The following is a 23,673-nucleotide window of genomic DNA, read 5'->3' as shown; positions in this document are numbered from 1 at the left end:
TTGAAGGTAGAAAAGCACTATACAAGTATAACCCATTTACCATTTACCATTAACTCGCTGGAATATAAAGACAATATAACATACATCCATAAATGTGGATGCATATGCAAAAGTGCAATATAGTTATCTGTACAGTAATCTATTTATTTATATCTGCACCTTATTGATCTTTTATCCTGCACTATAACGAGCTAATGCAACAAAATGTCGTTCTTATCTGTACTGTAAAGTTCAAATTTGACTGACAATGAAAGGAAGTCTAAGTCTAAGTCTAATCCTCTGCTGGCTTCCTGGTGAACTAAACTCTCACATTATCTATTAATGTAACAAGTCAATAATTGTACTCACTTGGCATCCGACATCTGGGGCTCTTTTTTTTCCCAGTTCGGGTTTTTGAAATTATTCCTCTCCTGGATGTATGTTGAGGTCAGGGGATGTCGTTGTGGTTTGTGAATCCCTTTGAGGCACTTGTGATTAAGGGTTGAATTGTGATTGATTGATTGAACAAACGTCAGCTAAAATCTCGTATAAAATAAGTTTATGAACATTCAAAATCTTAAAAACAAGCACTCAAAGATGAGGATTTGGCCTCAAACGTCCATAAATCAGAATATTTAAGCATTTTGCAGCACTTGAAACTAATATTAGGCACAAAAAACAGTGCAATAATTAATGATGAACAATGGCATGAAAAAGTGCCAAGATTACAATTTAACCACACGTCCAAACAGTTTATACATTTGTTGTTTTGTCAACTTTATTAAATAAAAACAGGTAATATGTCAGCTTCTGGTAAAAGCTTTAGTTTCCCTGCTTTATATGCAGTGATGGGCAAGCTACTTGTAAAATGTAGTAAGCTAAGCTAAAATTTACTCTCGATTAAATGTAGCTAAACGACAGGGGAAGCTATACCCGGAGAATTGTAGCAAGCTACACTATAAGCTACACAGTAAAAGTAGCTTGCTACATTAAAGCTACATGGCATTTCTATCTATGGGCCCCATGTATAAAATCAATGTTAATGTAACTGAGAGTGTACACATGGGCCCAATAAGGGTCTATTACTATTAACTATCTGTCATTTAGCTGGGGACCCTACATCTACCTCTAGGGGTCCCCGCACCCCACTGTATGTATTTATTTTAGTTTGCCTTTTTTTTGGCCCACTCGTACAATGTTATTCATGTTCTCTACCTGCAGTAAAAAAAAAAAACAGCATCTATCTATATCTTGACAATAAAAAACCAATGACTTGTGTGTTGTTTGAGAACAGTTGTTAATGGTTATGTGCAGTAAAACCGTTCATGAACTAAACTCACCTTAATGTGTGTTCCTAAATTTGTGTTCCAAGTCTTAGATGAAGAGAGCAATTATGATTTTGGTTTACACAGTAAAATACTAAAAACTAAGGTTTTGGGCTGTGTTTTCTCAAAATTATATAATATCAATATACATTTGTGTATATATGTCCAAGGACACGCATTATTCTGGGTTTCCATGTCATCTTCATCAATAAAGAAAAACTCAAATCTGCGCGAGAGAATCCCTCCGCCATTTTCAACTGTTTCTATTTTTCTTGAGTTGTCAGCTTGAAGCGTCCCTCTGTCTCTGACTCCCTCGTCGTCATGTGACATGAGTGAGTGACTGTTATGATTTTGCTTACTAGTTTCAATGACCCGCCTTATCTTGCCTCTGATTGGGCAGTCTGTAATGTTTCACCCTAACCTTAGCCAATTGTGACTCATCATACAAACACCATCATGGATTTTCTTTGTATGTATGGATGTTCTCATTTATCCAGGTCATTGTATTTTCTCCTTTTTTTTGGCCTGGATTCGCAGACCATGATGTATGCTACCTTGCTACATGGCTCTAAAAGTAGCTAAGCTACAGGAAAAGCTACACGTTCAAAAAGTAGCTAAGCTACTGGAAAATGTAGTTAAGCAATGTAGCTTAGCTTCATGTAGCTTGTTACTGCCCATCACTGTGTATTTGATCAGCAAGTGATATTCACACGTTGTTGTGATCATTTCTTGAGTATTGAGACAGCCGAGGCATTTTTACTTACCCAATGGCAAGAACCAGAAACAAATGTACAATTTCACATACACTCAGATATCAAAATTCCCCTGTTAAGGTAGAAATAAAAGTATAATCACAGTCAATAAGCAGGTATACTCCAGCAATAAAATAACGTATCACACCCCTTCGATGTTTTTATTTTGTAATGCAGAACACATTTCAAATATCAAATCTTAGGAACGTTTTTGTTTGCACAAAACTACAAAATATGTTAACGCATACATACAAATACAGATAAAAACAAGTTTACAGTATAATCCTAAATTAGTTCAAATTAATATCAATACTTAGACATATAGTCATGTCAATAAAATCAGCCTTTTTTTTTAAAACACTACAACCTACAGTTTGCATGGAGACAAAATATAAGTGCTGTGAAAAAGTGTGTGTCCCTTTCCTGATTTATTCTTTGTATTTTGTTCATCATGCACCAATCATCAAACAGACCTAAAAGTAAACACAAAATGCAGTTTAGAAGTGATGATTTTACTTCAGGGTCTCTGCAAGTTTCAACAACCTATTTAGGACGATAATGGCTACAATTTAAGACCCATTTCACATTCATACCAGCAAAATGCCTTCATGCCCAATCTTCCAAGTTTTAAATGTATCCTGCAGGAGCGTGCTTTATAAATGTTTTCATCCCCCGGCTTTATTCATGCATTAAATTGTTTGTACCGGAGCCACAAACTGCTAAACTTGCACTTTAAGCATCTTACACAAACCATTTGGCTTTGTTGAGGCAATCTCCCTTGCTAGCTATGCGTGAGCGCCGCATGCTAACGAGTTGTGCTCGATAAATCCTGCTGTTCTTGAATTGAGGGAAAGCTCATTTTCGGCCTAAATCATAAAATGAGTTCATTATTTATCAGGGCTGTCAAAGTTAACGCGGTAGTAATGCGTAAACAATAAGTTAATTTAACGGCGCTAATTTTTTAACGCCCCATTAACGTGCAGGCGTCCTTACTCTTTTTTGAGCCTCGGCCCTTTCTGTGGCATGGGAAAACCTAATTGTGTTCAGTTACCCGAATGCAGCTGAGATAGGCTCAAGCAAGAGGAACAAACGGTAGAAAATGGATGAATGGATACTGTTAAGCCACGAGCGGGAAAATAGTGACAGAAATGCACAAGAAAAAGAGTACATTATGGAAACCCCACGTCCAAAGCCACAATATGGAAAGCGGTTTTCCTGACAAGAAAATACTATTTTATCTTCGATCGCCGTGAGCCGACATCATCATGCGTGCTGGCGTGTTTTGCCTCTTGCAGAGAGGTGGAGCTTCACTTCCGTGTTTGGTTTACAGCGTAGTGCTTTGAAAACATAAAATGTAGGTTGTAAGTTACACTAACTTCTTTCGTAAGATTGAATAAAACCTCAGCAAAGAGGAAAGACCGAGGCAGGAAGTATTTAATATTGTTTATTCTTGTCGCGACGTCAAACCATGTCAAGACACCTCTTCCTATACTAATCACATACTTCATAATTATAGCGCTACGCATCACATCCGGTCTAACTACGTAACAAAATGAAAATGTGTATATTACAACATGCTTTGTCAAATATGTTTTTTAATGTAACTTGATGTTTTTACCTAAATACATGTTTTCTGGTAGATTGAAAAAAAGTTTATATTCTTTTACAACACACTCTGGTTGATAGTCTACAATTACAGAATGATTGGTAGGCTCAATATTACATTATATTAATTAACAGAGAAGGTTAAAACATTGTCATGCATAAAGGTAAAGTTTAGATCCATGAAGAAACGAAGAAAGTGAATGAATGTTTATAACTGAATACATTTACATATGCATACAAATTTGTTTTCTTTTGTTTTATTTTTTCTAATTAATTAAGTAACGTTTATGACAACCTTTTTCCAAAACACAATATAGAATGTGAGATATAACAGGATAATGCATACATTCATCATTTGTTTTCAAAACGGTTACAAAGTAGTGGGACACCAAACATTTACCGTGGGACCCCAGTTTTATGACTTGACGGGGTACCTGGGACCCCATTTTGAAAATTCCTAGCGCCAACACTGATGGAGTATTGGTGCGTGCCAAACAGCAGCAGGCGGCTGTGGCCTGGGGGCCGGTTCTAATTTAATTCGCGGGCCGGATCTGGCCTGTTTTCTTGAAACGCATATATTTGTCTAAATATGGCCAAGGACACGCATTATTCTGGGTTTCCATGTCAACTTCATCAATAAAGGAAAACTCTAATCTGCGGGAGAGAATTCCTCCGCCATTTTCAAATATGTTTCTTTTTTTCTTGAGTAGTCAGCTAGAAGCGTCCCTCTGTCTCTGACTCCCTCATCGTCATGTGACATGAGTGCGTGTCTGTTATGATTTTGCTTACTAGTTTCGATGACCCGCCTTATCTTTCCTCTGATTGGCCAGTCCGTATTGTTTCGCCCTAACCTTAGCCAATTGTGATTCATCATACAAACACCAACAATCATCAGGGATTTTCACTGTCTGGATGGATGTTCTCATTTATCCAGGTCATTGTATTTTCTCCTTTTTTTTGGCCTGGATTCGCAGACCATGATGTTAATAAAGGATTCAGCCTCCAACCGACCATCAAATCATGATCCAGAAGCCCAGCGTCCAAGCCGGCCTACTGCCGAGCGTTTATCTAATGAATGTCTAGTTTTACTGAAAAATAATTCCATATTCCATTGCATATTTAGTCAATTAAACGAAAACACACATCCATGCCTACTGCTTTGCGTATTTGCCTCACGTACATGCGTTGTTCCCTTTACAAAAGAAGTTCCATGACTCGTGCACTTTCTTTTGCACTCGCCTTCTTTTGTTCTTTTCTCCACCCCTTTGTGGGTGAGTTTTCTGTCTATGTTGAATAATATTATTTTTACTCACCGTCTGCCTCCTGTCTTTGCATCCTTGGGGTCATGCCGCTAAGCTATGTACCAGCTCCTAACAATTCTGACACCATTTCTTTTGCGACCAACTATTTTGGCAAAGAATTAGGACATTTGTCGCTTTTTGATGACGTATTATGCAACCCGATCGGCCAGACTGCAATTGCATCACATACATATCAGATTTATATCTAAATATGAAAGAGGCATGGGTCAGATTTGAAAAATGTGTAATTGTACTGTGCACATTGACATTATAAAATCAACTACATGTCACTTTTTGGCAAAAACATCGAAATTGACCTGCAGTGTAAACATGGCCTTTGATACTGATACTATATTAATTACAACATGATCACAGAAAAACTAACAAAAATTGGTATGGAAATCGGTTCCCAGGTCCCGGGAATTCGTACCGTATCGGTTCAAATGTGAAAGATACCCATCCCTACCTGAAAGTCTATCGTTTATTCAAAAAATATACCTAACATTTTGTAAGCAGTGTAGACCTTCTCCAGAAGGTCAATTAATATTTTCCATAGGGCTGTGTAGGTTTGGACAGTTTGTAAAATCATCACTTTAAAATAACTGCATTTTGTGTTTACCTAGTTAGCTTGTCCAATATTTAAGTCTGCTTGAGGATTGTAAACATTTTAATGTAACAAACATGCAAAACATTGATAAATAAATCAGGAAAGGGGCCAAACCTTTTCATAGCAACAAAAATATTACAATAGAAAAAATATACTGTATATATCTCTTGGAATAAAAAATAATAACAATTAGAAAAGTGAACAGAAAATGATCTGTACTGTAATTAAAAACTGAAAGCTATGTGGCATATTTATATTTACTTGGAAATGATTAGTATGTGTGCCAGCAGAAATGATGATGGTAAGAGCAGCCCAAGAAAGATTTATATCTCGAATGAGTCTACAGAAAAAAAAAAGAAGTAATTTCTAAGACGCCATATACTGTATAGTGATTGGACTTATGGTAACCGAAGGAAACTCTTACAGAAAAGCAGACATGAATCCAAAGTTAATACTGCATGTTTAAAACATCAGCAAGTTATTTTTCAGTGAATCATTGGGCTTTGATCTATTCTTTGAAACCTCTAACATTTCCAATTGGTGTATGAAAACTTGGCGTTGACAAACCTGTAAGAGTTCCCTCTGCGTTGAAAGGTTTTGTATTCCTGCCAGGATAGTGAGCATTGTACTGAGCCTCCATTTCCTCCATCCAGTTCCTGCTCCAGTCCCATGCAGGAATAGTCTCCAGATCCCTGAGTGAGTTGCCCTCGGCACAAACTGACGGATACAAGGCGCTGAGAGGGGAGGCGGGTGGTGAGAAGTCTGGACAAAGAAAAAAAATGTGACATAGTGATTATTCAGATGTTGAGAGGATTATGTACAGTACAATCAGGGACACTTCCTTGATCAAGAGTCGAGGTAGACTGAACAAGGCACTTGGATCAATATGTTTGCTCAAACACAAGTCATCTCAAGGCTCTTTACATATTGAGCAGATGCAGCACCGCGCCCCTCACATTTGACAGAAAACCTACAGAACCCCTCACCAGCAAGCTTCTTGACAACAAAGACAAAGGAAAACCTGCTTGTAGGGAGGAAATATTGGGTCTGATCTCCTAAGATCTCAAATAACAAGTGCTAAAAAGCATGTGCAAAGTATACTATTAGGGGGTGTGTTGCGTGTGATCTACTAAGACTGCACACGCAATTGAAAACGAGTGCAATAGTGGTGCGGATTGCCATATTTAAATGAGGTTTTTGCGTGTACTACCAGCTGGCCCTCCACATTCACTTTGTCATGCTCCAAGTAACCGTGGTGTTTTGTTACAGTATGTTGTAAAACATGCAGCACACAAATGGCACGACTGTATACAGTATAATCTGTATGTATAATAATTTTTTAGCACGCCAAATGTGCTCTCATTGAATCCGCGCTGCCAGTGTTTATGGCACAAGACCGGCAATAACTGCGTCTGGAATTATCCCAGGGAAAGAAAATGCACGTTGCTAGTTCTGGGCCAAAATCAAATTTTGCTCGACGATATATTGACCACAAATTACTGCCGATAAACAATGTTATTGCCAATATTTTTTGGAGACCAAATTAACCACTGATTGGTGTAATGATAATACTTAATAGTAATGCAAGTATACCCATTCAAATACAATAAACTTGTATTTGTTGTATATTTTAACATTTTAATTGAAATATAAACTTTTAAATATTAAGTTAAATAAAACAAACACATAATAAAAATAACATATATTCTGTCTTTAAGCCATATTCTGCACTTGAATAAAAATCACAACCAAAAGCAATACAATGGGTTCTGTCTTTGTTAAAAATGCAGAGGGGTACACAACCAAAACAATACCTCAGTATGTGGAATTAAATTATGGAATGGATTAAGCAAAGCAATCAAACAATGTACTAATATGATCCACTTCAAGAAACTCTTCAAACTTAAAGTGTTTACAAAGTACAAAGAAGAAGAACCATGATAAACATTCTGAATTTATTTCATCCATCCATTCTTTTATTCTCAAAATAATCTCACTTATCTCATGATATGAAATATAACTTAATTCACCAATTATTATTTATTTATTTATTTTTATTGTGATTACTTATGGAGTATATTGTGAATACGGTAAATTGAGAACAGGAAGTGAACAAAAGTTTTGGCAACTGTTATGTAAAAGAAAAGGGGTAGGATTAAATCAGCTCTGCTTCTTCCTACTCCTTTTCGAACATGTTGAAAAGAGAAACTGGAAATTGTGTTGTATCACGTTCAAAATAAACTCAAACTCAACTCAACTCAACCCAACAAAACAATAGATAAAATGGCTAAATGGAGTTATTATAACCAAAATGGTCACTGTTACCATTATTATTGTGGTATTGTTTAATGTGCTCAAAAAGTAATTCTACACATATGTATTTTAAAAACTAAAATAAATAGACACATAATACACATTCTTGGATCAGTTGTAATGTGTTTATACAATTCTTCATTGGGGAATGACGTTTCTTAATGAGGACAGATGTTAATGTCTCTTGTTTACATGTTAGCATTTAAGCTAGCTAGCAAGCAAACACCAGTTGGGCTCCATAATTTTATCAACCTGAGTTTATCATCACGTTTAAAAAAAAATCATTTTAATTTAATACGGTAATCCTAACTGTCGGGAGTTTTACAACGGTTATCATCATTACCGTTTATTTGTCGTACAAACGCCCGCAGCTGCTGAAACGGTTGCAAAAGAGTGAATGCTCTTGTAACCCGTAACAACGCATATACATGGCGATTATCAAACTTACACACTTAATTTTCATTTATCGTCCGGTTATCTGACTTATCGAATATCGGCCCAGGACTACATGTTGCAATAAGTTTTTTCATATAGGAGAAATATTATTGAAAATACAAACGCCATTAAAAAAACGCCAACAGACACCATATGTGTCTGCAGTCTCCAAATGAGCCCTTACGTCATTCACCAGCTGAATGGAAGTGATATGTCTAATATTTTTATTTCTGACTGAAATATGTCGACACAGGGCCTCGCTCATGGAGGCACTGCTCGTCCAGCTACTAGCAAGAGTTAAGATAGCTATTGCGCTGCTGTTGCTGAATCGCCATTAAGTTTTGAAAAGTTAATGTTACATAAGTTGGTCAACTTTCAAAATCCATTAAACTAAAACTAAGGATCACCTAAATCAGTGGGTACTTACTGGCTCTCAACTCCAACCGGAAGACATTGCTCGAAAGACTAAGCGAGATGATTGTTGGTTCTCATAATTTTTTACCTGAGGACTAGGCTAAATTCCCCAGCTCAACTCTGAGCACAATTCTCGTGCTGAAAGATACAACTATCCCATTAGTCAGCATCCCAGTGAGAAACATTGTATATGACTGTTATTTTGTCAGGGGCAGGATTGGTCATACCAATGCTAATACTGATACTTCAAATTTTCAAGATCAATGAATAATTCCACTTTTGATCACAATTATAATCAGACAATAGCAGATAATGGCTGTATGGAGGGACGTTAGCCGCTAGCAAGAATGTTGTGTTGGCGACGCGTCCGTTTGCTTGTCGGTTTCAAATTGCCGAGATACAGCTAGAATGTCATCAACATGCATTATCACAATTAGGGATGTCCGATAATGGCTTTTTGCCGATATCCGAAATTCCCATATTGTCCAACTCTTTAATTACCGATACCGATATCAACCGATACCGATATCAACCGATGCATACAGTCGTGGAATTAACACATTATGCCTAATTTGGACAACTAGGTATGGTGAAGATAAGGTACTTTAAAAAAATAAAAAATAAATAAGATAAATAAATTAAAAACATTTTCTTGAATAAGAAAGAAAGTAAAACAATATAAAAACAGTTACATAGAAACTAGTAATTCGTGAAAATTAGTAAAATTAACTGTTAAAGGTTAGTACTATTAGTGGACCAGCAGCACGCACAATCATGTGTGCTTACGGACTGTATCCCTTGCAGACTGTATTGATATATATTGATATATAATGTAGGAACCGGAATATTAATAACAGAAAGAAACAACCCTTTTGTGTGAATTAGTTTTTTTTGGGTTGGTGCACTAATTGTAAGTGTATCTGGTGTTTTTTTATGTTGATTTAATAAAAAAAATAAAAATAAAAAAAATAATTAAAAAAAACAATACCGATAATAAAAAAAAACGATACCGATAATTTCCGATATTACATTTTAACGCATTTATAGACATCTCTAATCACAATAAAACAATAATGTTAAAAGCTCTATCGTCATCCAAATGTATATCATTTGTATCAGATATTGTTTATAACACGCAACCCTAGTGGGTGCTACTGTACATCAGAAGGAATATACATTCTTCACCAGGCGTTTTTGTGAATAAAATTTAATCATACTTTTTTTTGTGATATCGTAAATTAATGGTTGATTTGCATAAATCTGAAGTTTGAATTTCTAAATATGGGAAATGGTTCACTGTAATAAATTGCTTAAAAAAACATATTTCTAGAACGATGCTTTTTCTCCTACTGCCTCACATCAGCTCTATTTTGACTTGTTTGGAAGTTGCTCCAAGCCCTAAATCCCCAACGGTGCACATGTCAATGTCGCTACTCCTGGCTCAGCCTTGCATTATGTCTGATGGGCATACCAAATGCTGGGTTGCAACCACATGACCCCCGAAAAGCTCCATTATGGTACGACGTCCGCATTACGCACAGACTTCTGACAGCATCTTGATCTAGTTATGCTCTTGGGTGCGTGCAACTCTCAGCCAAAATGCTAAGGGACACTCTCGATTGCATGTTTCTAATCATTCAGAAACATGCTGTCAAATAGGCCTCAGCCGATAATCAAGAAGTCAGTTAAGCGAACAATAAATGAAAATGAACTCGACTATTTTACCGGCATCGATAATTTGTTATGTCTTTGATAGCAGAATTAAATGAACAGTCATCCACAATCTTTGTCACTGTGACCTTCTATATATATTTTTTTTAACATTACAAGAGCCCTCTAGACATGAAAAGACACCAATAAAGTCACCTTTACACTCCTTTAATCCAATATAATAATGCTGTATAGTGGCTACAATACTGAACAGCGAGCTCTGATTGGCTTGGTCTCATATAATGGCCAATAGTACTGTAATGTAGGGATGGGTAATATGGCCTAAAATCTATATGGCGATATATATATATTGTAGCCTCCTGTGATGACAATATGTATCCTTACATATTATTTGACATATAAATGGTAATAGAACCAAATGGTTTAAAAAAGGCTCCTAACAAATTGCATTATTTCCTGTTGATTTAATTCCTCAACACGATTATTAATACACTTGTTTTTTACTATTAATAGCTGGTTACTTTTTGCTGTAATGAGCATCCATCAACACTTATACTAAAATGTAATAAAACTTATTCTTCTGTTTCAATATTTTTGCATTAGTTTTGGGTGATATTACAAATTTGGGTATCGATCCAATAGCAAGTAGTTACAGGGGCAGTATTGGTCATACCATTGTTTGTACTTAACATTTTCGGAATCAATAAATAAATACATTTTTAATCACAACTGTAATCTGAAAAAAACAGGATGGTCGTGTAACAATATCAATTAATATTTAGATTATTTCCTCATTCTCTTTTATTTCATACAAAATGTATAATAAAGTCAATAGTGCAATTGGATCTTATTTACTAAATTTGTGAACATTAACAAAAACGATTAAAAACTATTTTGTGATAATAACAAACATCGATCTAATCATTATAATATCGACCATATACTTGGTATCGTTACTGTCGATATTTGTTTCGATCCGCTTAACACTTTTTTTTCATATGTAGCTTGTTTTGCTATTTATTTTCCTCTAGTCCTTCAGTGATATTTTTTTTTAATATTTTTTGAAGTATTGATTTCAAACCTGCACAATACAACAACACACATTTTTTTTTTTTTACATTTTGGCAGAGACATTTATGGAAGGCTTGAAAAGGGGTTGGATGAAGCAATTGCTTATAATATCCCAACCCCTCTCACTCACTCCACATTTAACATAAACAATATAATACAAGAACAATACTATACAAACAAAAACAAGAAAAACTCCTATATAACAGAACTTGTAAGGAACAGTTTATTTTCCGCCACGGAGGCGAGGATAAGTGAGTTAGAAACGCCGCTGTGGAGGGACATTAGCCGCTAGCAAGGATGCTACTTTATTTTGAGGACACCTTTGTGCGCTTGTCGTAGTCAAATTTGCAGGACAAAGCTAGAATCTGTCATCAACGTGCGTTGACATAATAAAGTGAAAATATTAAAAGCTATATCATCAGCCATATTTATATTGTTTGTATTGTACATCATCGATATCATGTAGTGTTGATATTTTTAGTCCATTTAGAAATTTGTATGGTTAATTTAGACCAATATTCATAGAATATGTTTAAAAATAACGACAACAAAAACTCTCACAAGGAGTGAAGTTGCAAACTTCAAAGTGCAATGTGGCGAGGGATGACTGTACATGTTACAGGAGCTGAAATACATGTCTTTAAAATTAATAATTTAACATCACAAATTATTGTATTTTTTTAATTTTTGCATTAAAAATGTTATATACTTTTGTAGATATAAAGCAAGCATTCAATCCAATTCAAAAATGTACTTTTGCAGCCTTTGCGTCGTAGTTTAAATTAGTCGCAAAAGTATTTTAGATATGACGGGAGCGTTCAGGGATTTTGTTTTCTATGCCTTTTAGGATTCCCATAACAACAAGAACCGAAGCAGATGCCATTTAAATACACTGAAACATTACTGACCACATGCAAGAGGTGTAGAAAGTTATGTTAACAATTAGACCAGACTGCTTCGACCAGTAACACCTAAAGGGCTTCAATGACCAAAATCGCCTACTAGCTTTCTGGAGCCACATTTGGCCTACAATTGAATTAGAGATATTGCATGTGGACACATAACATGTGAAAAATGTAAAGACACAATTATTTCTGAAATAATAAAATTTTAGTACATGCGAACATAGCCAGAGAGAGCAGGTACATGAATAATGTCGAACGGTGGCTGCAGTAGGCGAGCACAGTGACTGATGAGGTGTCACTAGGGGAAAGGTTGATCGATTAAAGTTGCTGAATTTAAGTAATTGCCTGCTGCCACCTTAGATATCAAATTGTCTTGTCTTCCTACACAGACCAACTCGCGCATATTTATCAATGAATCCACTCAGACATGGACGTCTACACACACACACACACCCACACACATTCGCACACACACACCCACACACACACACACGCACACACACGCACGCACACACACACACACACACACACACACACACACACACACACACACACACACACACACACACACACACACACACACACACACACACACACACACACACACACACAAACCTATTATGCACGTGTGCTAACCTACCAACAGGACAAGTTATCTTGTAAAATGGCTAAGCTTGACAGATGGATCTGCTTGTCTGCCTGGATAGTTGGGACTTTTATTAGCTTAGAGCTCTATCTAGTGGATAACCGCAAAATTACACACCAAAATCAGGTAGACCTTTACTAATCCAATGTAATCCAACACAGTCATATATCAGGCATTCTGCTTTTTTTAGGAAATGTATGCTCTGTTTTGACTGGCACTATAAAAGAGTTGTTCATTTAAGAATGTTTTTATTATTGCCATTAAGGTATTATGATGTATCTCATAACATCAAAATGTGCTTCTAACATTGTGGGTCCCTTATTCAGCAATGTAAGTGGTAACATACAGTGCATACGGAAAGTACTCACAGCGCTTCACTTTTTCCACATTTTGTTATGTTACAGCCTAATTCCAAAATGGAATAAATACATTTTTGTTGTCACAATTCTACAGAAAATACCCCACAATGACAATGTGAAGTTTTTTTTTATTAAAATGTTTGCAAATTGATTAAACATGTTTAAATTGCATGTAGTTACAGCCTTTGCTCAATTTTGGCTGTAATTACAGCCTCAAGTCTTTTTGAAACAAGGCACCACTTATCACAAGGCCAATACCATCCCTACAGTGAAGCATTATGCTGTGGGGATGTTTTTCAGCGGCATGAACTTGGAGACTAGTCAGGCTAGAGAGAAAGATGAATGCAGCAAAGTATCGAGATACCCAAGATGAAAACCAACACTTCTAATCCAACCTGATGGTGTTTGAGAGGTGCTGCAAAGAGGAATGGGCAAAACTATTCGCCACACCTAGTGTGTGTGTGACAATCATTGGTACTTTAACTTTAACTACCCAAATATAGGTCTGCCAAGTTTGTGGCATTGTATTCAAAAATACTTGAGGCTGTTATTGCTCCCAAAGGTGCATCAACAAAGTATTGAGCAAAGGCTGCGAATACTTACATACATGGGATTTCTGAGTTTTTTATTTTCAATAAATTTGCAAATAAAAAAAATTCAAAAGTATTTTCACATTGTCGTTATGAGGTATTGTGTGTGGAGATTTGAGGACAAAAATTAATTTATTGCATTTTGGAATAAGTGAAGCGCTGTAAAAACTTTCCGGATGCACTGTATTAACTCAATAGTGCTCTGATTAATACTGTCGCGATAACAAGTAGTCAACTTAGTCGACGTAATCGACCATAAAAATTAATAGAAAGCAATTATTTTTAGTTGATGCATTGTTTTACTGTCTGTTTGTTTTTGGTTTCTAGGTTAGTAATCCTTGCATCCATTATGGCAAATAAACTGCATTTCAAATATCATATTACTGGAGGACGAGGAATACAATAGCTAAACAAGAGACAAGCAGGAGACAAGATGCCACGAGCACAATTCAAAGTAGCGAAACAACATAATACATTTTTCGTATACTGTTCACTGTGTTACAGTGGAGAGTAACCAGCTATAAAAACAAAATCAGCAAATACTGCACATTCATAAGAGTCGAGAGAACGCAACATCAAAACAAACTTTGCAACCTTAAGTGGCTGGCAAGATGGCGCTAACTTTCAAATGTGTTGTAAGCATTATATCTCTCTCTCTCAGCTTTAAGCGTGTAAACTACGCCCCGCAAAACACACATGCATTAGTGATCTGACAAAGTTGAGCTACTAATGTTAGCTACGATTGAATGTATATTCTATCGTAACAATAACACGACTGCAAATTGTTAGTTGCTCCTCTTGGACCGCTTTTGTGTTTGTGAACACGCGCCAGGTGTGAACGTGTGTACGTGTGTACGAAACGGCATTTTTTTCTCCCACCGGCAAGCAATTTCTATTCAATTTAATTAGTATTATTAAAAAAATATCAGATATAAAAATACATATATTATTCAATCAATCAATCAAAGTTTAGTTATATAGCCCTGAATAACAAGTGTCTCAAAAGGCTGCACAAGCCACAACAACATCCTCAGCTCAGATCCCACATCAGGGCAAGTAAAAACTCAACCCCATAGTAATTACAAGGAACCCTGGAAGGGACCGCAGATGTTAGGATCCCCTCCTTGGGTGACCGGTGCAATGGATGCCGAGTGGATACAGTTAATAATGTGGGAGTTCAGTCCATAGTGAGGCCAGCAGGGGATCATCTTGCATGTAGACACATTGGGGAGCAGAGACGTCACCGACTGATGCACAATGAGTGGTCATCCCGGGTCCCGAATTCATAATGTGAGAGTCTAGTCCACTTGCATGGAGACAAATCGGAGCACCGAGACGTCACCAACTGATGCATAGAGCAGTGGTCCACCCCCGGTCCCAACTTGGAACAGCTAGCGATTCCTCTGTGGAAACTGATCAATGGCCACCTGATAACCTCTCTACGCAGGAGAGGGGGGCTGAGCAGAAATAAGAGACGGCAGATTAACTGGTCTAAAAAGGGGTTTACTTAAAGGCTAGAGTATAAAAATACGTTTTAAAGATGGGCATTCCAGAGTAATGGCACCTGAATAGAATACGCTCTATAGCCCGCAGACTTTTTTGGGGCTCTGGGAATCACTAATAAGTCGGAGTTCTTAGAATGCAGATTTCTGGCCGGGTCATATGGTACAATACACTCAGCTAATAGGATGGAGCGAGACCGTTTAATATTTTATACGTAAGTAGTAAAACCTTAAAGTCACATCTTAAGTGCACAGGAAGCCAGTGCAGGTGAGCCAGTATAGGCGTAATATGATCAAACTTTCTTGTTCTTGTCAAAAGTCTAGCAGCCGCATTTTTTACCAACTGTAATATTTTAATGTTAGACATAGGGAGACCCGAAAATAATACGTTACAGTAATCGAGCGCATGAATAAGGATCTCAGCATCAGTGGTGGACAAAATGGGACGCATTTTAGCGATTTTACGGAGATGAAAGAAGGCCGTTTTAGTAACACTCTTAATGTGTGACTCAAACGAGAAAGTTGGGTCGAAGATAATACCGAGATTCTTCACCGAGTCGCTTTGTGTAATTGTTTGGTTGTCAAATGTTAAGGTGGTATTATTATGTAGGTGCCGGTGTCTAGCAGGACCGATAATCAACATTTCCGTTTACTTCGCGTTAACATGCAAAAAGTGAGTGGACATCCATTGTTTAATGTCATTTAGACACGCCTCCAGGTGACTACAATCTGGCGTGTTGGTCAGCATTAGGGACATGTAAAGTTGGGTGTCATCGGCGTTGAGTATGAGGTCTCCCTCCTCACCCATCAGTGCATTCACAAATCTGTCTCCATTACCTCCAGGAGCTCCTCACCCCCCAGACCATTTCAAGCACCCTCTGTTCAACATCCACATACACCCTCGTAACACCAAGAACTAAGCACTGTACCAAGGGCAATAGGGTTTTCTCTGCTGCTGCCCCAAGACTGTAGAACGCCCTCCCTGAGCACCTGCAGGCCCCACAGAATACAGTTGCTTTTAAAAAGAGACGTAAGACTCGTCTTTTTAGAAAAGCCTTCTGCCAATTTTTTTTTTTTAGATGTTTTATGTGTTTTTAACTACTCTCGTATCCTTTTAAACTCTGTAGCACTTTGAGATTGACAAATGTAAAGTGCTTTACAAATTAAATGTATTATTATTATTATTATTATTAAGGAAGTTAACATTTCTAATATAGCTCTTGTAATGGGTTTTTCTGTAATTGACTGTTGAAATGTGGGGGCAAATCAGTAAAAATTAATAAGTGTTTCCTAACCATAATTTCACAAAATATGCCTGAAACTTACTGTATTTTTTACGTACAACTGAAATTGAGATTTGAATGGGTTGCACTTGATGCTAATGCTGCCTATTTGTAACTCTTGCTGAAAGCCACTATAGAAAGTACACGTCATTATAGTATTATTTTCAAAGAGTTAGAATTTGTATGTAATTCAATGTTATATAGTGGGTAATGTCTTTTTTGGTATATTTTTTTCTACAAACACTGATAATTGTGATGTTTTTACAACAGCTATGAAAAAACATACATTTTCGGCTTACCTGACAAAGAGGCTCCACTAACAGACTCCGCCGTTACAAAGTGGCTAAAGTTACTGCTGTCATTAGTATAGCAGCTGTCCACTGAGCTGATGAGGCTGGTACGGGCGCTCGCAAAGTTTCCGTCTGTGACCGAGCTCCAGGTGTTCCACAGGGAGCTGTCCCATTCGCTGTAACAGGAGGAAGGTGAGCTCTGAAGGCGGGCACAGTGCAACCCAAAGGGCGGGACTTTATAGGAAGTGTAACAGTCCATCTGGGCAGACGGAACTATCTCAGAGTTGTAGCTTCGGCTGGTGGCAAGAGGCTGGAGGTCACTGTTGAGATAAAACAATGATGTGGTCAGTTACTACATTACATGAAATACTAACAAATATAGAATTCATAGTTGCAGTAAGGAGTTCTACATTCCTATACAAGGTCACGCAGAGCGCGTAGACCTCTACCAACTCTTGTCACACATAGGGGTGTCCCCCATTTTCACTTTCATTATGATACCGATATTGGGTCCTTTAGTATTAGCCGATATTGATATCGATCCTCCATGATATTAGCACAAATCATACATACATTTGCAATTTGTAGTATGGAATGTTGGAGAAGTGAAATCAATCAAACAGAGAGCAACGGTAAGTATGAAGTCACTAATTTACTTATTATTATTAACGGATTGGAATGGATTTATGATGTGTTTAAGTTAAAGTGGAGTGGTAATTGTTTTGGGTTTCTTTGGGTGACACTTAGTGGCCACAAAAATTCATGAAGTTAAGCTTACTAGTTATACAATGCGGACACGTTTGTTAATGAATACTTTAATATATTCTGCCTTATAATCTTTGTATGTGTAAGTAACATGCAACTTTAATTATTTGATACTCATGTGTATTGACAAATGTGCTATTTAAGACTGCAACATTGTTCAATTAGGCAATTAAGACAGTGCTTCCTAATTATTTTCTGTTACGCCCCCGTAAGAAGAAGAAAACATATTGCGCTCCCCTCCCCCAACTCTCTGCTGTGACTATAAATAGTATCATTTGTCTCTTAACCATAACATTGTATCTTTGTTTTAATGTAATGTAATTAAATGAAATTTAATTAACTCCTATCCATCCATCCATTTTGTACTGCTTGTCCCTTTCGGGGTTGCGGGGGGTGTTGGCGCCTATCCCAGCTGGACAAGTCACCTCTCATTGCAGGGCCAACACAGACAGACAACATTCACACACTAGGCCCAATTTAGTGTTTTCAATCAACCTATCTAATTAAGGACACTTATTTTGTGTGTCTGGCTTGTGTGATATTGTGTGCTTAGCTGTTGTGAAGCTGCTAGCTCCTAGTTCCCTATAGCTTACCATGTTTACCTTTTGTAAATGATGTGAAAATACAAGAAAGACCCATCTTGTGTGCTTATTGGAGGACATTTAAATGTTAACTGGCTGTTCAGCTTTGCACAAGTAGACACGCTGCAGGACTGCTTTTATCGGAGCGCTTACAACGGCGATATTAAATGAAAGCCGATACAATCTGCTTGTTTTTTGCTGAGATCAAATTGATATCCGATATCAATATCCGATCAGGACACCCCTAGTAGTGACACATTCATGTACAAATGTATGAATGTTGGAGAATCCAGCATCACGCTTTGTTCACCAAACAGCTGTCCGTAAAGTGACAGAAGCTAAAAAGCAGTAACTGTTAGGTCTTTAGATCCACAAAGGCAAAAAATAATATTCCCATTCCCCTCTAACTCCAGCTAAAGCAGGATACGCACATTAAGATTTTCTAAATCTGAAGAGTTTTATTATCTGTAAAAGACACACGTGAAGATAAAAAGGCATTGAAAAGTTTTGAATGCTATGTGTCTGGTGTGCTCCAATAATGTCAGCACAGCACATCACACACAATGACTTTGATCAAGAATCTAGTCCTCCATGCTTGAAATCTTGCATGATCAAATGTGAGCTAACAAAACAAAGAAAAAGAAACATAGCAACAAAGTGGATAACCCAACCTGCAACGTTGAAGAGGACTAATGATGTAATGATATAAAAAATTAATATCACAGTTATTGTGACCAAAATTACCACATTATTATTGCGGCATTGTTGAATGTCCACGTAACATACTTATAAACACTGATATCTTTTAATCAAAGTTTTATTTCAGAAAATTACACACAACATACTTTCTTGACAGATGAAACGTTAGATATTGTCCTGGATTCTTAAAAGCCATATTTTTATTTGAGTGTTAAGTTAAAGTTAAAGTACCAATGATTGTCACACACACACTAGGTGTGGTGAAATTTGTCCTCTGCATTTGACCCATCCCCTTCATCACCCCCTGGGAGGTGAGGGGAACAGTTAAATTTGTATTTTTCCATGCATCCATTTTCTACCGAGGTTCCATTCTAGAGGCTAATCTTTCCTGTGATAAAATGGCAACCAAGGTAATCAAAAAGGTCAACCAACGAACGAGATTTCTCTATAGAATCTCCTCTCTGGTCAACAAAAGCACCATGAGGATTCTGGCGGGAACTCTCGTTCAACTCTTTTTCGATTACGCATGCACCTCCTGGTACCCTAGCACCTCCAAAACCCTCAAATCTAAACTCCAAATATCCCAGAACAAGCTAGTCAGATTACTTCTAGACCTCCACCCCAGATCCCACCTCACTCCTACCCACTTCTCCAAAGTGGGCTGGCTCAGGGTGGAGGACAGAGTAAAACAACTTGCACTGAGCCTAGTCTATAAAATCCGCTACACCTCCCTGATACCGAAGTACATGTCAAACTACTTCCTTAACGTAAATGACCGCCATAACCACAACACCAGGGGGAGCTCCACTAACCACGTTAAACCCAGATTCCAAACAAACAAAGGTCTTAACTCATTCTCTTTCTATGCCACATCAATGTGGAATGCACTCCCAACAGGTGTAAAAGAAAGTGCATCCCTATCCTCCTTCAAAACCGCAATAAAAGTTCACCTCCAGGCAGCTACAACCCTAAACTAACACCCTCCCCGGATTGTTAATAATCAAATGTAAACAATTAAATGCAGATACTTTTTCTTATGCCTTCTGATCTCTCTCTCTCTCTCTCTCTCTCTCTTTCTCTCTCTCTCTCTCTGCCCACTACTTGCTGTCCATATCCTACCAAGTCAGACCTACACTGTTCCAATATCCATTTCTCTGTTCTCAATTATTGATGACTGATGATAACAACCAAACCTAACCCCCCCCCTCCACACCCAGGATTGTAAATAATGTAAATAATTCAATGTGATTATCTTGTGTGATGACTGTATTATGATGATAGTATATATGATAGTATATATCTGTATCATGAATCAATTTAAGTGGACCCCGACTTAAACAAGTTGAAAAACTTATTCGGGTGTTACCATTTAGTGGTCAATTGTATGGAATATGTACTTCACTGTGCAACCTACTAATAAAAGTCTCAATCAATCAATCAATCAAGCTTGTCCGTTCGGGGTCGCGGTGTAAGTTTTTTCCATTTTAATTTGTAAAAGTTTTAGATTTTTTTTTTTATTGATAAAGGCAGATTTGTTTTTACACTTTGCTTCACGTACAGTTTACAGTTTAAACCTTGTTACGACTATTTTACTTTCTCTAGTCAGGTTTGGGGCAGCACGGTCGGACAGAGGTTAGTGCTTTTGCCTCACAATTAGAAGGTCCTGAGTTTGATCCCTGGGCTCGGGGTCTTTCTATTGTGTGAATTTGAAAGTTGTCTGTCTATCTGTGTTGGACCTGCCATGAGATGGCGATTTGTCCAGGGTGTACCCCGCCTTCCGTCCAAATGCAGAAAATAGGCTCCAGCCCCCCGTGACCCCAAGACGTACAAGCGGTAGAAAATGGATGGATTGTCAGGTTTGATGGTCTTCATGGCGCTCTGCCAGTACTTACCAAACCATTAAATCTCTACTTGACTGTTTCAGCCTTTTTTTGTGGTGTAAATCAGATTGGTGTTTTGTGCTCATTGAAAGACTATTCCTGTGATATGTTTCTTTGATTAACTTTGTCAGGGTCATTGTAGCGGTTACATTTACATCCATGTGACGTTACTGACAACTAATGACCAGTCAGTGTGTGGTACTACATATCAATCACTCTTTGAAAAAGAACAATGCCTGATAGTTGTGTAAAATTCTAACGAATCGGATTGGACAATGAAAAATACTTAGTTAGGGCTTACACAGCCGGGACGGCGTGGTGCGGTTGGGAGAGTGGCTGTGCCAGCAACCTGAGGGTTCCTGGTTCAATCCCCACCTTCTACCAACCTCGTCGAGTCTGTTGTGTCCTTGAGTAAGACACTTCACCCTTGCTTCTGATGGGTCGTGGTTAGGGCCTTGCATGGCAGCTCCCGCCTTCAGTGTGTGAATGTGTGTGTGAATGGGTGAATGTGGAAATAGTGTCAAAGCGCTTTGAGTACCTTGAAGGTAGAAAAGCGCTATACAAGTATAGCCCATTTACCATTTAACTAAGCCCTAACATATACACAATCCTCAGAAGTTGAAAATATACTCTTGGGCCCCTTCTAGTAGATCAGCAATTTAGACAGACAAAAGGTATAACAAGCTTATGCATAAATGCACTAGGCATAACACCTTACAACCATGCCCTCTCTATTCAAGAGTGGACTTAAAACAAATAAAAATGATAAAGCTTATAGTCATGGCTGACTTAAGCATCGTGCCATCGTGTAGTTATGTTTCCTGCTAGGGAATCTACCTTTTCCCTTCCCTCTCTTTTATGTTGACCTGTTTACGTTCATGTGTTGACTATTTATGTTACAAACTTATCTACCTGTTCACATTCATATGCTGTTTATGCACGTAATAACCTGATCTCTCTCTCCCCCTGTCGTAAGTACTAGCTGCAGACGCTGATGCTTTAACCCCTTTCATTATTTTAGTAGTCGGGGAAACCTTACTGCAACAAAATTCTAAATCTAAATTTGTACTAATGTAATATCATTTAAATTAATATTGATATTATACAAGTAATTTATAATTATACATGAAAAAATCATCTGGAATAAATAGGCAATCAAATTGTATCTTTACGTACCTAGATTCTTCTGGTTCATGTTGGAGCTCCAGATACTGAGTGGCTTCCGGTGCCGTCAGTGTGCCGTCCTTTTTTTCCTCCAGAGATGCAATGTGGGATGCAGTAGACAGGTGGCTGTAGGAGAGACAGCTGTTGTTGGAGGCAGTGGCCCCTTGCTGTGCATGGTAGCTTGAGGTACCACACACTGACTGGAGAGAGCCCAAGTCCTCTGTCATCTTTGTTGAGCGACTGGATCTGAGAAGAATGCCGAACAAATCATCAGTATATGTATATATTATATTTATTAGACAGTCAGGTTACACTGGACCTTATTGTGCTTTTCTTCTTGTGCTACTACTTTGCTGCCATGATGGTATTCTGGGTAGTAGAAGACCCATTAATGACCTATCTTCAGTGTTTTAAGGGGGCACAGACACCAATCTCATTTCTTGAGTTGTTCGGGTGTTGTCTAACGAAACCGGAAGTTAACCTAAGCATCTCCCTTCGTCTCGTTCCTGGTACCACCATCCAACCAATTAGGATATTATGAGTGTGTGTTTGCAAAGATAAAAATAGAGCGCGCACTCATTGTGCTTTGACCTTGGATAGAACGATGAACTCCCTATGCATTCCACTCTGCTTTAGTGTGGAAAAAAATCCCTTATAACAGTATTATCTCGACATGAACATGAAGTTGTAACTACCCCGTGAATACACCAAACTCACAATTAAAAATAAACACACACTCAACATACCAACTGAGCTTATATGTTTGATTGAATGTGGAAAGACTAAAGCGGTACTACTACCATAAGGGTTGTCATGGCTGATTTCTATGCAGGTAGCCTGGGTTCAGTCACCACACAGTGATGGTGTGAATATTTGTATAAAGGTTGTCTGTCTCTAAAGGGACTTGTCCAGGGTGTATTCTACTCTGATCGGGATACCTGGTAGAAAATAGATGGATGGGTTGTTCTGTGTGCATTTTACCCTTCATCTGAGGTCACACTGTGAGTGTCTGGAGCTTCCTCCAAGTGCAATAGCCCTGGTGGTGGCCACATGTCCAATAGATGTAGGGATGTAGAGTAATGCAGCAGCCGAGGACAGCCAGAACCTTGAAACGTGAATATATTTAAAGTTCTTAGATACAATTTTTCAGAACACATACAGTAATTATAATTGCTGGATTAAGAGATATTAAGGGAGCTTACCTGATGGGATGTGACTGAATCTCTGTTTGCAGACACTAGGTGGACCAGCCTGGTACCCGGTTGCTACGATTGGGACACTGCTCACTGCGTGCAACTCTGCAAATTAAAATTTGGTTTATATATTTGAGGAACATTCTTTCATTAGATATTAAATATATATTTTTCTTTACAATGTGAACTTAACTGGTGCAAATAATTTTAGAGGTGTCCTGTCTTGTATTAAGGCATAGAGTCTGCTATTGCCACAATGCCTAATTCATGTCTATAAAAGAGATGGCAATATTGGTATGTACTCATAATCAAATTTTTGCTAGTATTTTGCAGTTTTTTATGT

General features: G+C 37.7%; 1 protein-coding gene across 1 annotated transcript in view; it reads right to left on the bottom strand.

The window, feature by feature from the left end:
* Positions 1 to 2,203: 2,203 nt before the first annotated feature.
* Positions 2,204 to 23,673, bottom strand: part of robo4 (roundabout, axon guidance receptor, homolog 4 (Drosophila)) — a 61,577-nt gene continuing 40,107 nt past the window's right edge. Inside the window, exons 15-19 of the mRNA XM_061961894.2 lie at positions 23,340 to 23,435; positions 23,119 to 23,242; positions 22,150 to 22,383; positions 17,058 to 17,368; positions 2,204 to 6,331 (exon numbers count right to left, since the gene is read on the bottom strand). Of these exons, the coding sequence (XP_061817878.2) occupies positions 6,078 to 6,331; positions 17,058 to 17,368; positions 22,150 to 22,383; positions 23,119 to 23,242; positions 23,340 to 23,435 (1,019 nt within the window). The 3' untranslated portion in view covers positions 2,204 to 6,077. The remainder of the gene's footprint in view (positions 6,332 to 17,057; positions 17,369 to 22,149; positions 22,384 to 23,118; positions 23,243 to 23,339; positions 23,436 to 23,673) is intronic.

This window comes from Nerophis lumbriciformis, linkage group LG09, assembly GCF_033978685.3.
Source record: "Nerophis lumbriciformis linkage group LG09, RoL_Nlum_v2.1, whole genome shotgun sequence".
Lineage (NCBI taxonomy): Eukaryota > Metazoa > Chordata > Actinopteri > Syngnathiformes > Syngnathidae > Nerophis > Nerophis lumbriciformis.
The sequence above is the reverse complement of the archived record's forward strand: the minus strand, read 5'-3'. Positions and strand labels throughout refer to the sequence as shown.